Raw genomic sequence first — 16,085 nt, 5'->3', positions numbered from 1 at the left:
TTCTGCCCCTGGCCCCTCCAGATCTCATGTCCTCACATTTTAAAACCAATCATCCCTTCCCAACAGTTCCCTAAAGTCTTAACACTTCAGCATTAACCCAAAAGTCCACATTACAAAGTCTCATGTGAGACAAGGCAAGTCCCTTCCACCTATGAGCCTGTAAAATCAAAAACAAGCTAGTTACTTCCTAGATACAATAGGGTTACAGGTATTGGGTAAATACCTGTATTTACCCATTCAGCCATTCCAAATGGGAGAAATTTGCCAAAACCAAGGGGTTATAGGACCCATGAAAGTCCAAAATCCAGCAGGGCAGTCAAGTTTTAAAACTCTAAAATGATCTCCTTTGACTCCAGGTCATGCTGATGCAACAGGTGGGTTCCCATGGTTTTGGGCAGCTCCACCCCTGTGGCTTTGCAGGGTACAGCCTCCCTCCTGGCTGCTTTCATGGGCTGATGTTGAGTGTCTGCAGCTTTTCCAGGCACCCGGTGCAAGCTGTCAGTGGATTTGCCATTCTGGGGTCTGTAGGACAGTGGCCCTCTTCTCACAGCTCCACTAGGCAGTGCCCCAGTAGGGACTCTGTGTGGGAGTTCCCACCCCACATTTCCCTGCTGCACTGCCCTAGCAGAGGTTCTCCATGAAGGCCCCACCCCTGCAGAAAACTTTTGCCTGGGCATCCAGGTGTTTCCATACATCTGAAATCTAGGCAGAGGTTCCCAAACCTCAATTCTTGACTTCTGTGCACCCACAGGCTCAACACCACGTGGAAGCTGTCAAGGCTTGGGACTTCCACCCTCTGAAGCCACAGCCTGAGCTGTACGTTGGCCCCTTTCAGCCACAGCTGGAGCAGCTGGGACACAGGGCACTGAGTCCCTAGGCTACACACAGCATGGGGACCCTGTGCCTGGCCCACAAAACCACTTTTTCCTCCTGGGCCTTTGGGCCTGTGATGGGAGGGGCTGCCATGAAGGTCTGACATGGTCTGGAGACATTTTCACCATAGTCTTGAGGATTAACAGTAGGCTCCTTGCTACTTGCAAATTTCTGCAACTGGCTTGAATTTCTCCCCAGAAAATGGGTTTTTCTTTTCTATTGCATAGTCAGGATAGACTCTCTACCAAAAAAATTTTTTTTCAATCAGCCAAGTGTGGTGGTGTGTGCCCGTAGTCCTAACTATAATACTAGGGAGGATGAGATGGGAGGATTGCTTGAGTCCAGGAGTTCAAGACTACAGTGAGCTATGATTGAGCCCTTGCACTAAAGCCTGGGCAACACAGCAAGACACTATCTCTAAAAATAATAATAATAAAATAAATGAATGGCAAGAGAGAGCAAGTATAAATGAATGACAAATGGGCAGATATAGTGGAGATTTAAAATATCAACATATGCTATGAAGAAAGACAAGTATGAAATAGTAGGTTTGGAGAGCCTGCAGCCCCATGTTATCAAGTCCACTCATTTTATGTTTCCGTCTGGATCCCTGCAATGGCAGGGGCCAAGAGCAGTTAGTTTGGTAGTCCTGGGATGCAGAATTCAGAATGACACAGGCTTTCTAGGTCCCATGCAACTGCACGAGGTGAACGGCAAGCGGCTGAGTAATACTTGGGTTCAAATTACCAAGCAAGGGGGCAACTAAAATTCAGAAATACTGTACTTCTATTCTTACTTTATTATTAATGAATTGCTTTCCCCTTTTAACTTCTCAGGAACTTCACTTCTTCAGGGAATAAATATTTATTAGATATTTATCAGTTTGCAGAAATCCTGCAACGCAGAAAAACAAGTCAACATCTGTTACTTCTATTTGCAGAAAACTGGTAAATTCAAACAGTGTGCTAATGTTTCCACTCGGGAGGAGTGTAACTGCACAAAGGATCAGAAGTTTTCACATGCTGTTGCTTTCTCGGATTGCAGGGAAAAAGTAAGATCATTTCTAATTACCTGAAGACAGGATACTTTCTTATTAACAAGATTTTGAAATGTGCCTTTAGGTTAAACATGAAAACTAAGACATAGAAATAATGTCTTATTATAATGCAGAGCTAAATATGACACCGAGCTAGAAAGATCCGGATTTAAATGTACCTTGCAAGTTAATAAACCTCATCGGTAAAATAAAACAATAATACCTGCACTACCTTGTCCATTCCACAGCATTTGTATAAAGACACACACGCCCACACCCACACACACCCCTATATATACAAAAGCAACTTGTAGTCTGTAAAACATATACCAGGTTATGGTAAATATTGATTCATTTAAAATAACTTTGAGTATCTAGTATCAGGTTCTTGGAATATAGAAGGCAAAGTCATTGTAATCAAGCTCAGCCTGCTGACAGTCACAAATGAAAGACGGTGTAATATGTTGGTTAAGAGAAGGCTTCTGTGTCAAATAATATTTTATTCTGTTAGTATCAAAATTTGCATTAGAAGAGTCAAATATGCAGTTGGGGCCGGGTGCGGTGGCTCACGCCTGTAATCCCAGCACTTTGGGAGGCCAACGCGGGTGGATCACCTGAGGTCAGGAGTTCGAAACCAGTCTGACCAATATGGTGAAACCCAATCTCTACTAAAAATACAAAAATTAGCCGGGCATGGTGGCTTGCACCTGTAGTCCCAGCTACTCAGGAGGCTGAGACAGAATTGCTTAAACCTGGGAGGCAGAGGTTGCAGTAAGCAGAGATCGCACCACTGCACTCCAGCCTGGGTGACATAGCAAGATTCCGTCTCAAAAAAAAGAAAAAAACAAATATGCAGTTGCTATATCTGTCAAACAGATCAATTTCAAAGTTCTTGTAACACTGTATATTGAGAAACTGTTATTACACAGACTATACATATGTAAGACATCTAGAAGCCGGGCTCAGTGGCTCATGCCTGTAATTCCAGCACTTTGGGAGACCGAGGCAGGCGGATCATGAGGTCAGGAGATCGAGACCATCCTGGCTAACACGGTGAAACCCTGTCTCTACTAAAAGTACAAAAAAATTAGCCGGGCGTGGTGGTGGGCGCCTGTAGTCCCAGCTACTGGGGAGGCTAAGGCAGGAGAATGGCTTGAACCTGGGAGGTGGAGCCTGCAGTGAGCCGAGATAGTGCCACTGCACTCTAGCCTGGGTGACAGAGCAAGACTCCATCTCAAAAAAAAAAAAAAAAAAAAAGACATCTAGAGACTATATATAAGATATATATATTTTATATATATATACAATATGTTGGTGTAGAGTCAGCATTCTGTAAATTATTATTATTTTATTTTCGTTTTTACTTTTTTTGAGACCGAGTCTCGCTGTCGCCCAGGTCGGAGTGTAATGGCGTCATCTCAGCTCACCGCAACCTCCGCCTCCTGGGTTTAAGTGATTCTCCTGCCTCAGCCTCTCAAGTAGCTGGGACTATAGGCGCCCACCACTATGCCCAGCTAATTTTTGTATTTTCAGTAGAGATGGGGTTTCACCATGTTGGCCAGACTGGTCTCAAACTCCTGACCTCGAGTGATCTGCCCGCCTCGGCCTCCCAAAGTGCTGGTATTATAAGCGTGAGCCATTGTGTCTAGCCAGCATTCTGTAAATTATGAGGGCTGTTTTTATATACCCCCTTGCTGAATCAAAATAATGTTTCATGAGCACTTACTATCTACTAAATGCTACTCTAAGCCTTCTCCGTGATTTATCTCATTTAATTCAAGCCACAGAGAAGTCAGGCAATTTGTCAAAGATCGCATTATTAACATGCATTGGGGCTGGCTTTGAGCTCTGACGCCAGAGCCCAAGTTTACAGATTGTGCCTGCAAGACTGACTGGCTGAAAGAGTGGCAAAAGGAGGGTGAGCAATCTATGCACGGCCTCCTGGGATATGATTTAGCCAAAAAAAAGTTTTGAGTGACATCATAGTAAATTCCTGTGAAAAGGGCCTATAGAAGTGATGAATTTTGTTACCACAATGTATATACTGCCTTTGGAGTTCACATTGATTCTGCTCTAAGACATTTTCATGACTGAAAAGGCAGAAACCCCTCAGGAGCACATTTCATTGAACAGCCAAACTATTGGCAATATATCTTTTCGTTTTTTACCAGGAAATGAAGTGACTATTGACTTTTCCAAGTTTACATTCATTCTTGGAATTTGTATTTTAGGTTCCTCGCTTTAAGTTTCCAATTACACAATATCCAGTTTCTTTGGAAATTATCAACGAGGATGGACGTGTCCCATTGCAATCTCCATATCTGGTTACTGTGACTGAAGTGAACATGAGGCAAAACTGGAAACTGAGTAGGGTTTGCTTTCATCTGTAATTATTTTATCTGATAAGTAATATTGTTACTGGTTTACAAAGATCAATGGTTTTCAAAGCCTGTTCACACAAAAGAGAACCAGGAGTTCTTGCAAATGGATTTGGATCAGTTGGCATATTGCTGTTTACTTCTATTATTTCCTACTTATTTCATCATCACTCCCAGTGGCCTGGATTCTAGGGTAAAAGCATTTTTGAATAATTTACACTGCAAAAAAAATTGAAGGTCATTTTGTGGATCAATAGCAACAATGACTGTCTGAAATTGTGCTGCTTGGTGGCCTGGCATCTCCTTTCCCTGCCCATTCAGTGTGACAGAGAAGGTTGTAAAAGGTGTGGCCAGATAATCTTTAGGATCTGTCTTCTAATTATACGAGTTTCTTAAAGGTTTCTTAAAGGTTTTATGGTAAAATAATTGAAAAGATGCAGAAATATTTTAAATAAGATGTTTACCCCTATTCACTTTACCTCAAATATGTAACTTTTTGTTGCACATTTTGTGTTCACGTATGAATACTCCAAGGAGATACGTAGGTAGATAGAAATAATTAACTAAACAGAAATTTTGGTCGGCCATTAATATGTTACTAAATATCCAGGCATTTGGTATTCAGTGAGTCTTGCTCTGGCCAAAATATATGCATTTTTGAAATGAAAAATCCAGCAAAATAAAGCTACTAAATATTTTGCATTAACTGACATCCCCATTTTCTGTGGTGTGCTGGACACTGTTCTTACCAGTTTTAGAGTCCTGATCATTAAATATTTAAACATTTTACAAGCTAGATGTTAAACCATTGGTAGCTTGAAATTAGCCAGGGTGAGAGTATTTACACTATGGAAATTGGAAATTACAATCACAGCTGTTTCTTTTCCTTTAGATTCTGTGTACCTTTATACCACTGCAACGTGTAACCCCTGCACTACCTATCTCGTTTTAGAAAGGATGACAAGAAAGGCAGGAAAATAGTCAAGTAATCCCATTGTAAAACTTTACTGCCACCTTATTATAAATCGTTTACCTATCACTAAGGAGGTCCTGAGATGACCTTACTGCCAAAAACACGAAGCACGTGCAGGTCAGGACTGATCCTGAGCATATGGGGCTGGAAGGAAAAGGTCAGCGTGAAGCTGATCAGAAGTCTTGAACTTCTTGAGGATGCCCTTGAAGGCAGTGTGAGATATTGGGCCTAACTCCCTAAATACATCGTCTACAAAGTCAAGCAGAACTAAAAGTATGGGATAACTTGGTCATGTTATGGAGTGAAATCTTTCATTGTACCTTAATGTGCATAACAAATTTTATATTAGTAATTGCAAATGAAATAGTAAATTAAAAGTAATGGCAAAAACAGCAATTACTTTTGCACCAACCTAATACAAAATGAGAAAATAACTGTGCTTAAAATATGTTTTATGTATTTTTAGAACACACGGTGCCAGAAAATATTAAAAAAATGAAACAATTAGTAGAACCAATTATTGGTGCTGCAGTGTATAATCCTTCAGGTCTCAACTTAAGCATAAAGGTAATGATGGCATTGTTGTTTTTACTGTGTTGAGTTTAGATAAAACATGTACGTCTAAACTAAGATTGGTTTTAATTCTAAAGTATAGGTAACCAGGAATGGTGGGAATAACATCTTTAAAGTATATACCTTTAAAGTATATGAAGAGGGTTTATTTTTTCTCCATTTCCCTTGGTGTTATTATTTCCAAAGTTTTGAGCAGATAGGCAAGCCATGTTATCTAGCAAAGTGGAGAAGAAAGAGTGTTTCCGAAAGTGAAAGGGAAGAAATGGGCTCAGTATTATTCACCTGGATATGCACGAGCACGTTTTCTGGTTCCAGCTGCCCATAAAAATACATGAAGTTGGTATAATACAGATAATTGTGAAAACCAATCAGAATTAGGGAACATATTGAAGCCACAAATACGAGGATTAGCCCAAAGTACTTATCAAGGCCAGGTTTAGTTATTAGTTTTTGTCTCCTCATTCTAAAAAAAAAAAAAAAGTATCAGCTATTGAATCCCTCCACTTCAATCCATCTTTTTATTTTGATGCATGATGTGTATGTCCGAGAGCCTAAGGAAGAGGATGGGAATCTTTTCATGCAGCATCTATAGGGACAGTGGCCCCAGGGTATATTTTTATTAATACTTAAAGGAATGTACATGTTGATGCTGCTAATGACTGGGTGTGCTTTTTTCCACAGGGCTCTGAACTTTTCCACTTTAGAGTGACCGTCATTTCAGGAGTAACTTTTTGTAACTTAATTGAAGAATTTCAGGTAAAATGGGTGCATTCGGCATCAGAGGGGTGATGGCTGGAGAAAAAACATGACAAAACCAATTCAAGAGACACCGAAGAGAAAAAATTGGCAGAATTTGTGTGATGGACAAGGCTTAAAGACAGCGGATCCTGAAGGGTAGCAGTGACACTGTCAGTAGTGACAAAGCCAGGGTGCATGATGGGTGCCAGGACTGATTAATGCTGCCAGAATTTTAATAATACATATAATAATATGTGGCTGTCTTTGTTTTTGTTCCTTCTCCACCTTCCTTGTTGAGCCCAGTTTTCTGACTTTTAATGCTCTTCCTCTCACCTCTACTTCTCCAAAGAACATATTTCTGTAACTTTTTAGTTTCTAGTCTGATTATCCTCCTTTTGGCTGTTTGAACTGTAATCATTGTCTTAAATATTTCAAAGGCTTTCAAGATCCAAAGGAATTGAAAACCAGAATTAGTCTTTCCCAAATCATCCCATGAAAGCAACAACTCATTTTTGCTTATTCATATAATGACATGTGCTGCCTGTGAGGCATGGGAAGGAATAAGGATTTGATAAAAATCAATTAATGAGTCATTGTCAAATGTTGATGTCACATTAACATTCTCTCTCTCTCTCTCTCTCTCCTGTTCCGGCCCAGCTCTAAGGCCAGCCCCAATAATGGCTCTGCACTACTACAGTGGTGGGTGGCCATTGCAGCAGTGCAAACCTCTAAAACCCTGAGAGAAAAATTCAACCCACTAGATAAAGAAACTAGGAAAAGAAGCATCTGTCACATGAGGAAGGTGAAGGAAAATCCCTGTTATTTTTTTCTCTCTTTTCTCACCTCTTTGGCCCAAGAGCAGCCCTGGTTCTGGGGAACAGCACAATAGCACAGAGGGCTAAAATTCTCATAGAAGCTCCACTTTCTTTCCAGAGAACAAGGGAAAGGACCTCTAAGAGTGGAAAGCATGGGGGGACATCTCTATGAGAAGAGGGCTGGAGAAAGGGAGTCCTGATTCTTTATATAAACTAACACCAGGAAGAAGCTGCATATGACCAGGGCACACCTAAAGAAAACAGCAAAGCCTTTGAAATAAAACTACAAAGTAAACATCCTCTAGTTTCAGAGCAGCTCCTGAGTGGCACAGGTACCAACCAGGAAGACACAAATAGCATAGCAACAGCTTGGAAAACTGAACTGACATTGAAACCACCACCCACAGAAGGTGAGGCATAACTTGTGACCTGAACTCAACCAGTGTGATTGACTGCTAAAAACAAACAAATAAATAATCAGCATTTTCCAGATGACTTTTAAACAAGAACCAGAATCTCCTAACATAACATCAAAAATGTCCAGGATACAATCCGATATTATTCACCATATTTACCAGGATACAATCTGATATTATTCACCATTATTCACCAGAATACAATCTGATATTATTCACTGTATCAACAACCAAGACAATGTAATCAATTCTGAAGAGAAAAGACATCAACAAAGGACCACAAATGCAATTATCAAATATTCTAAACTAGCTATTATAACCATGCTCCATGCAATACAGGTAAATACTTTTGAAATAAGTAGAAAATGATCAATTATAAGCACAGATCTAGAAGCTACTTAAAAAGGACAAAATGGAAATTTTAGAACTAAAAACTATAATATTTAAATTTAAAAACTACCAAAAGGACTCAATTGCTGAATGGATATGGAACAGGAAAAAAATCAGTGAACTTGAAAGCAAGTCAGTGGAAACCCAACCTGAAGAAAAAGTATTTTAAGAAGAAGATCTTGCCTCAGGGATCTGTGTGACAGTATCAGAAGGTCTAACATTTATGTTATCAGAGTCCATGAAGGAGTGGAGAAAAAGACTGGTATGGGAAAAAAGTCCCAGCACTTTGGGAGGCCAAGGTGGGTGGATCGCTTGAGCTCAGGAATTTAAGACCAACTGAGCAACATGGCAAGGCCCTGTCTCTACAAATACAAAAAAATTAGCCAGGCATGGAGGCATGCATCTGTAGTTCCAGCTACTCTGGACGCCAAGGTGGGAGGGTTGCTTCAGCCTGGGAGGTCGAGGCTGCAGTGAGCTGAGATCATGCCACTGCACTCCAGTCTGGGTGACAGAATGAGACCCTGTCTCAAAAAATAAAAATAAAAAGAAGAAGAAAGGAAAGAAATAAAGACTGAAAAGCCTCAAGTTTGGTGAAGACATAAGTTTACATATTCAAGAAGCTTAATGAGCCCTAAACAAGATAAAGATAGAGAAAACCATGCCTGAATACATCATAATCAAACTACCAAAAATCAAGATGATAAAATATTAAAAGTGGTCACAGAAAAACAACACTGTATATACAAGGGTACAGTTTGAATGACTGCTGATTTCTCAACAGAAACCACAGAGGCAAAAGAAAGTTATACAACATCTTTAAAGTGTTAGGGGTGAGGGTTGAGTTGGGAGGAAGGATTGTCAATCCAGAATTCTCTATCTACTGAAAATATCTTTCAGGAATAAAAAATCAAGACTTTCTCAAATGAGAGAAAACTAAGAGAATCCATTGTCAGGAGAACTTCTCTTTTGAAAATGCTTAAAGAAATTATTCAAACAGAAGAAAAGTGATAACAGCAGGAAACTGGAAGCTTCAGGAATGGAGGAAGAACAAAAATGGATAAAAGATAGGTGTGACTGCACCATTAATAAAGGAAAAGAATTGTTAAGAAAATATAGGGAAAGTCTATAAAGGTTCTTGGGACTGTTGGAACCTGCTTTTGAAAGTACCCTGAAATAGGCCGGGCGTGGTGGCTCATGCCTGTAATCCCAGCACTTTGGGAGGCCGACATGGGTGGATCACTTGAGGTCAGGAGTTCGAGACCAGCCTGGCCAACACGGCGAAACATCATCTCTACTAAAAATACAAAAATTAGCCAGGTGTGGTAGTGCATGCCTGTAATCCCAGTTACTCAGGAGGCTGAGGCAAGAGAATTGCTTGAACCCAGGAGGCGGAGATTGCAGTGAGCCAAGATCGCACCACTGCACTTCATCCAGCCTGGGTGACAGAGTGAGACTCTGTCTCAAAAAAAAAGGAAAAAAAAGAAAGTACCCTGAAATAGCCAGACCTGGTGACACATGACTGTAACCCCAGCTATTTGGGAGGCCAAGGGGGGATCCTCTGAGGCCAGGGGTTTGAGGCCTCAGTCCAGTATTAACATGCCAGTGAATAACCACTGCACTCCAGCCTGGTAACATAGGGAAGCTCTGTCAAGAAAAGAAAGGGGAGGAGAAAGGAGAATCCTGAAACAATGAAACACAACCCATAAGCTTGGATTTTCTTTCACCCAAAATTCATTATGGGGATAACTGGAAAAAAAAAAAAAAAAAAAAAAAAAAAGGAGTAAGATCTGTAATTACAGAATAGTATTGTCTTAATGTTAATTTCTTGACTTTGATCATTGCACTCTGGTTATTTAAGTGAATTTTTGTGCTTAAAAATACAAATTAAAGTATTTTAGGCTCTCCCTCTCCCTCTCCCTCTCCTTTCTTCGGTCTCCCTCTCCTTCTTTTTTCGGTCTCCCTCTGTTGCCGAAGCTGGACTGTACTGCCCTGATCTCGGCTCACTGCAACCTCCCTGCCTCGGGCTCCTGTGATTCTCCTGCCTCGGCCTGCCGCGTGCCTGGGATTGCAGGCGCACACCGCCACGCCTGACTGGTTTTTGTGTTTTTGGTGGAGACGGGGTTTTGCCATGTTGACCGGGCTGGTCTCCAGCTCCTGGCCTGGAGTGATCTGCCCACCTCGGCCTCCCGAGGTGCTGGGATTGCAGACAGAGTCTTGCTCACTCAATGCTCAATGTTGCTCAGGCTGGAGTGCAGTGGCGTGATCTCGGCTCCCTACAACCTCCACCTCCCAGCCACCTGCCTTGGCCTCCTAAAGTGCTAAGATTACAGCCTGTGCCCCGCCGCCACCCCGTCTAGGAAGTGAGGAGCATCTCTGCCTGGCTGCCCATCGTCTGGGATATGAGGAGACCCTCCACCCGGCCGCCCCGTCTGGGAAGTGAGGAGCACCTCTGCCCGGCCGCCATTCCGTATAGGAAGTTAGGAGCGTCTCTGCCCGGCCGCCCATTGTCTGGGATGTGAGGAGCGCCTCTGCCCGGTCGCCCCCGTCTGAGAAGTGAGGAGCGCCTCTGCCCGGTCGCCCCGTCTGGGAAGTGAGGAGCGCCTCCGCCTGGCCACCCCGTCTGGGAAGTGAGGAGCGCCTCTGCCTGGTCGCCCCGTCTGGGAGGTGAGGAGCGCCTCTGCCCGGCCACCACCCCGTCTGGGAGGAAGTGAGGAGCACCTCTGTCCGGCCGCCCCGTCTGGGAGATGAGGAGCACCTCTGCCTGGCCGCCCCATCTGGGAGGTGAGGAGCGCCTCTGCCTGGCCGCCACCTCATCTGGGAGGAAATGAGGAGCGCCTCTGCCCATCCGCCCTGTCTGGGAAGTGAGGAGCGCCTCTGCCCGGCCGCCCCGTCTGGGAAGTGAGGAGTGCCTCTGCCCGGCCGCCACCCCATCTGGGAAGTGAGGAGCACCTCTGCCCGGCCGCCCCGTCTGGGAGGTGAGGAGCTCCTCTGCCCGGCCGCCACCCCGTCTGGGAGGAAGTGAGGAGCGCCTCTGCCCGGCCGCCCTGTCTGGGAGGAAGTGAGGAGTGCCTCTGCCCAGCTGCCACCCCGTCTGGGAAGTGAGGAGCACCTCTGCCCGGCCACCCATCGTCTGGGAAGTGAGGAGCGCCTCTGCCCGGCCGCCCCGTCTGGGAGGTGAGGAGCGCCTCTGCCCGGCCGCCCCGTCTGGGAGGTGAGGAGCGCCTCTGCCCGGCCGCCCCGTCTGGGAGGTGAGGAGCGCCTCTGCCTGGCTGCCACCCCGTCTGGGAGGAAGTGAGGGGCGCCTCTGCCTGGCCGCCCCGTCTGGGATGTGAGGAGCACCTCTGCCTGGCCGCCCCGTCTGGGAAGTGAGGAGGACCTCTGCCCGGCCGCCCCGTCTGGGATGTGAGGAGCGCCTCTGCCCGGCCGCCCCATCTGAGAAGTGAGGAGCGCCTCTGCCCGGCCACCCCGTCTGGGAGGTGAGGAGCACCTCTGCCCGGCCACCCATTGTCTGGGATGTGAGGAGCGCCTCTGCCCGGCCACCCATCATCTGGGAGGTGAGGAGCGCCTCTGCCCGGCCACCCATCGTCTGGGAGGTGAGGAGCGCCTCTGCCCGGCCGCCCTGTCTAGGAGGTGTACCCAACAGCTCCAAAGAGACAGCGGCCATCGGGAGCGGGCCATGAGGACGATGGCGGTTTTGTTGAAAAGAAGGGGGGGAAGTGTGGGGAAAGGAAGGAGAGATCAGATTGTTGCTGTGTCTGTGTAGAAAGAGGTGGGCATAGGAGACTCCATTTTGTTCTGACTAGGAGAAATTCTTCTGCCTTGGGATGCTGTTGATCTATGGCCTTTCCCCCAGCCCCCTGCTCTCTGAAACATGTGCTGTGTCAACTCAGGGTTAAATGGATTAAGGGCGGTGCAAGATGTGCTTTGTTAAACAGATGCTTGAAGGCAGCATGCTCTTTAAGAGTCATCACCACTCCCTAATCTCAAGTACCCAGGGGCACAAACACTGCAGAAGGCCGCAGGGACCTCTGCCTAGGAAAACCAGAGACCTTTGTTCATGTGTTTATCTCCCGACCTTCTCTCCACTATTATCCTGTGACCCTCCCATATCCCCCTCTCCGAGAAACACCCAAGAATCATCAATAAATACTTAATTTACAAAAAAAGTATTTTAGGAGTAAATAGACATTGTATCTAAAACAGACTCATAATTCTGAGGTCTAACGTTTTTTAGAAATGGTGTGGAATATTTGGATGGTTGAAGAAGATTAGAAGGAAAACATTTGAAGAAAAAGTGTTTTTCAGAACTTTAGAGGTAGCAATTTAGGTGGAGAATACAGAATTCAGAGGTGATAGACATTTCTAATCTTAGAAATATAATAAATGGCTTAAATAAGCAAGTGAAATTTTTTTTTTTTTTTTTGAGATGGAGTCATGCTCTGTTGCCCAGGCTGGAGTGCAGAGGCACGATCTCGGCTCACTGCAAGTTCCGCCTCCCAGGTTCATGCCATTCTCCTGCCTCAGCCTCCCGAGTAGCTGGGATTACAGGCACCCGCCACCATGCCTGGCTAAATTTTTTGTATTTTCAGTAGAGGCGGGGTTTCACCGTGTTAGCCAGGATGGTCTCAATCTCCTGACCTCGTGATCTGCCCGCCTTGGCCTCCCAAAGTGCTGGGATTACAGGCGTGAGCCACCGTGCCCAGCCACAAGTGAAATTTTTACATCATCTGGTGGAGTGACTGAAATTTCATTAGGCAGAAATGAATAAGGAAGGCATTCTGGATGGAGACACCAGGTACAGATATGGGAAAGTGATGCAGGACTTTTCTTGGCCACTTTGCCAACCGGGGACCTCCACAGCTGGTGACATCCTCCACCTGGGCCTTGCTCAACCCTGAGCCTGCCACTGGAGGCACCCTGCCCACTTGTCCCACCTGTGTTGTAGCGTGTACCCATGTTCTCGTCCTGCATCCAAGTATAATGAGGAAACACTGACAATTGAAGAGTGAGCAGGGCAGAGAATAATTTTATTGAGTGATGCAACAGCTCTCAGCAGACAGGGGACGTAGAGTGTGGTCCCTCACCCCTGCAGTCAGGTGGTTTCTTTGCCAGTGTGGCTGAGTGGGGCCTTTATGGGCTCAAAATAGGGGAGAGCATGCTGATTGGCTTACGAGTAAGCAAAGAAAGGCTAAAGCAAAGGTACCACTCAAAGGTGGGCACAGCAGTGTAGAAAACCAATTAGGAAGGGTAGGTATATGTAAAACAGGTGAAGGGTGGGATCCGTCAGAGGAAAGCACGCCAAACAGGAAGACAGGTTCTGAATTCAGTATGTGGATTTACCTGGGACTGCCTTCAGCTTGAAGGTCAGGTTTCACCGGCGACCCGCCCCTATCTGCCTAGGCATTTGACTGCCTCCTGTCACTATTAAAAGCATAAAGTTTGCTTTTTGAATAGCTCAAATCCATTTGGCTGGAATATAAGGTTATTTAGAAGAAAGCCAGGTAGGTTAGGGTCCAATTGTGGAAGGCTTTGAATGTCAGAGTGAAAGCTTTAGAACACTCCTGTCAACATTCCTGTCAACAATGAAAAGCTATTAAACATTTTTGGAAAAAGGTGTTTATACACAGACTAGTGTTTTATACAAAGATAAATCTGGCAATGTTAGGATGTCAACACGGACTGGTGGGCTGGGAAGGAGGCTACTAGAGTAGCCTATTTATGAAAAGTGGCACAATAATCACAGTAGCAGTACTGAAAGAATGAACGTGAGGGGAATTTTAGAGAATGTACAGCATGGAGGGACTGTTTCTAAGAAATCAGCTACCTCCTTGGGTCACTGGGAGGATGGCGGTACCTTTAACTTGAGCTAGACCTTAAAGCAGCCCGTCATCCTTTTTCTTGTCCTTTGCACTTTCCCACATTCCCTACTGTCCTAGTTCCATTCATCAGCACGTTCTTCTCCCACAAAAGATGATCTGGCTTCCTGCTTCACAAAGGAAACACAAGCCTGGGCTTGAACCCCCTACTCTCTTTATGCCACACTTCTATATTTAGCATACAATGACCCCACCCTTGCCTCACATCTCAGAGAAAAAGACATCACTGTCCCTCTCTGTCAATAATCCTATCTGTCCTCCAGGAATTTACTTGCTTCTGTTAATTAGCTATTCACGCAGAGGAAACATTTTGAATACATAAAAAGTTTCCTATACTGGCAGCACCTACAGAGAGGATTTTCTAAAGAGGTGGTAGCTTGAAAGAGCACAGACATATGCCTCTACCTGGAATGTTCCTTTATCTCCTTCTCTTCGGTGAACCCACTTATTCGTCATGATCCAGCTCAGAAAGCGCATTTCCTGACTGCCCTAGGCAGGTAGGCATTCCCTCCTCCACGTTCCCAGAGCTCTTTGCCCATTCCTCTGTGACTGAACAGACAATGTTCTGCTGTGTAAGCATTTTATCTGCTCCTTCCACCATTAAAGACAGGGTAAAGGCATAGGATAATACATGGACTTCTTATCCCCTATTTATTGTAGGCAAATTGTTACTTGTTCAGTTGTCAAGAGACTGTTTCCAAGCTTTGTGGATGCTGAATGTCTTTGTAACTCTGGGCAGTGTTTTGCTCTCCGATTAATTGTGGGGAACATTAAATTTTCAGTGTTTTGCATTGCTAAATTCAGAAAGCTTAAAGACTGTGCTTTTTCTGTTGCAGATTTATGTTGATGAGGCACCATTGCCATTCCCAGGACACACGCTTATTGCCGTGGCAACAGCGGTAGTGCTAGGGGGATTAATTTTTATAGCATTTATGTTTCAACTGCGTGGCATCCATCCGTGGAGGACATTCCAAAGATGGATTAGAAGAAACCAAGAGAAGCTTTCAAGTATCTCTCTCAGTGAGCTGATTCATAGATGAAAGTCTGAAGAGTGAACGAACACATGGTCATCATAATTTCTCTTTATTTTCTAGTTTTATCGGACAATTCCTAGAACAATATACTTAAATGTTAAACATGCAAGCTACATAAAATCCTACAGAATTGTCATTATAATTCAAATTGCTACTTGTCAATATATTCACCATTCCCTTTTCTTATTTTGAATACATAGAAAATGTCTTGTGCCAGGGCTTATGTTGAAGATCTTCCTTGAGGTTTTTAGAAAAGTATAAAATGATAACCAACTCGACATGGAACAGGTGTTCTGTGTTGTTCAGCTCTTAGTGCCTGGAGCCCATTCTGTGGGGTCAGAACCCCTGAGCTCTGCTCCTTCCAGATAGAGTTTGAGTAGAGTACAGTTATGCCAGGGTGAGGTAGGAGTGAAGACAGCTGATCAGCAGAAGTGTTCTCAGAGCCTTGTGGGAATGAAAGAGGAAGCCATTCAAGTTTCTTCGGGCAACTTCAAAACCAGATTGTAGTACCTAGAGAGGGAAATGTGACCCCATCATTAGGGTGTTAGAAGAAGGCGGTGTCTGAGCAGGGTATTGGTTTATAAACCCACATGCAGCATGGAGAATTCCAAAAGCTATATCTCTGTGTACTCTCAAAGTAAATGTCCCCAGGTAGTCAGAAGATGACCATAACATTCAGAGATCACAGCTTCATGCTCCCTGGAAAAGCTCAGAAGGGGAGCACAGTTTTGACAACATAAGGAAAGGAAGGCATCCAATCCAGGTCTGAGATCTATCATTGAAATTCCTTAGAGAGGGCAGTGCAGCAGGTGGGCAAGAGAATCAGACTCCAGAGCCAGAACTCCTGGGTTTGCCATTTACTAGATATGTAACCTTGGGAAGTTAATTTTTTCGTGCATGAGTTGCTTCACCTGTAAAATGGGAAGATAGTAACACCTACCTAATGAAACAGGAAATTTTCCTTCACCCCTTAACAGGCCTCG

At 44.4% G+C, this 16,085-nt stretch overlaps 1 protein-coding gene across 1 annotated transcript in view; it reads left to right on the top strand.

Moving 5' to 3' along the window:
• CATSPERB (cation channel sperm associated auxiliary subunit beta) overlaps positions 1-15,311 on the top strand; it is a 156,898-nt gene extending 141,587 nt beyond the window's left edge. The window contains exons 23-27 of the mRNA XM_024231934.3: positions 1,814-1,924; positions 4,141-4,276; positions 5,727-5,827; positions 6,515-6,589; positions 14,905-15,311. Coding sequence (XP_024087702.3) covers positions 1,814-1,924; positions 4,141-4,276; positions 5,727-5,827; positions 6,515-6,589; positions 14,905-15,108 — 627 coding nt within the window. The 3' untranslated portion in view covers positions 15,109-15,311. The remainder of the gene's footprint in view (positions 1-1,813; positions 1,925-4,140; positions 4,277-5,726; positions 5,828-6,514; positions 6,590-14,904) is intronic.
• Positions 15,312-16,085: the final 774 nt, after the last annotated feature.

This window comes from Pongo abelii, chromosome 15 (assembly GCF_028885655.2).
Source record: "Pongo abelii isolate AG06213 chromosome 15, NHGRI_mPonAbe1-v2.0_pri, whole genome shotgun sequence".
Classification (NCBI taxonomy): Eukaryota; Metazoa; Chordata; class Mammalia; order Primates; family Hominidae; genus Pongo; species Pongo abelii.
Note: the sequence above shows the minus strand (reverse complement) of the source record. Positions and strands in the feature narration are given on the sequence as shown.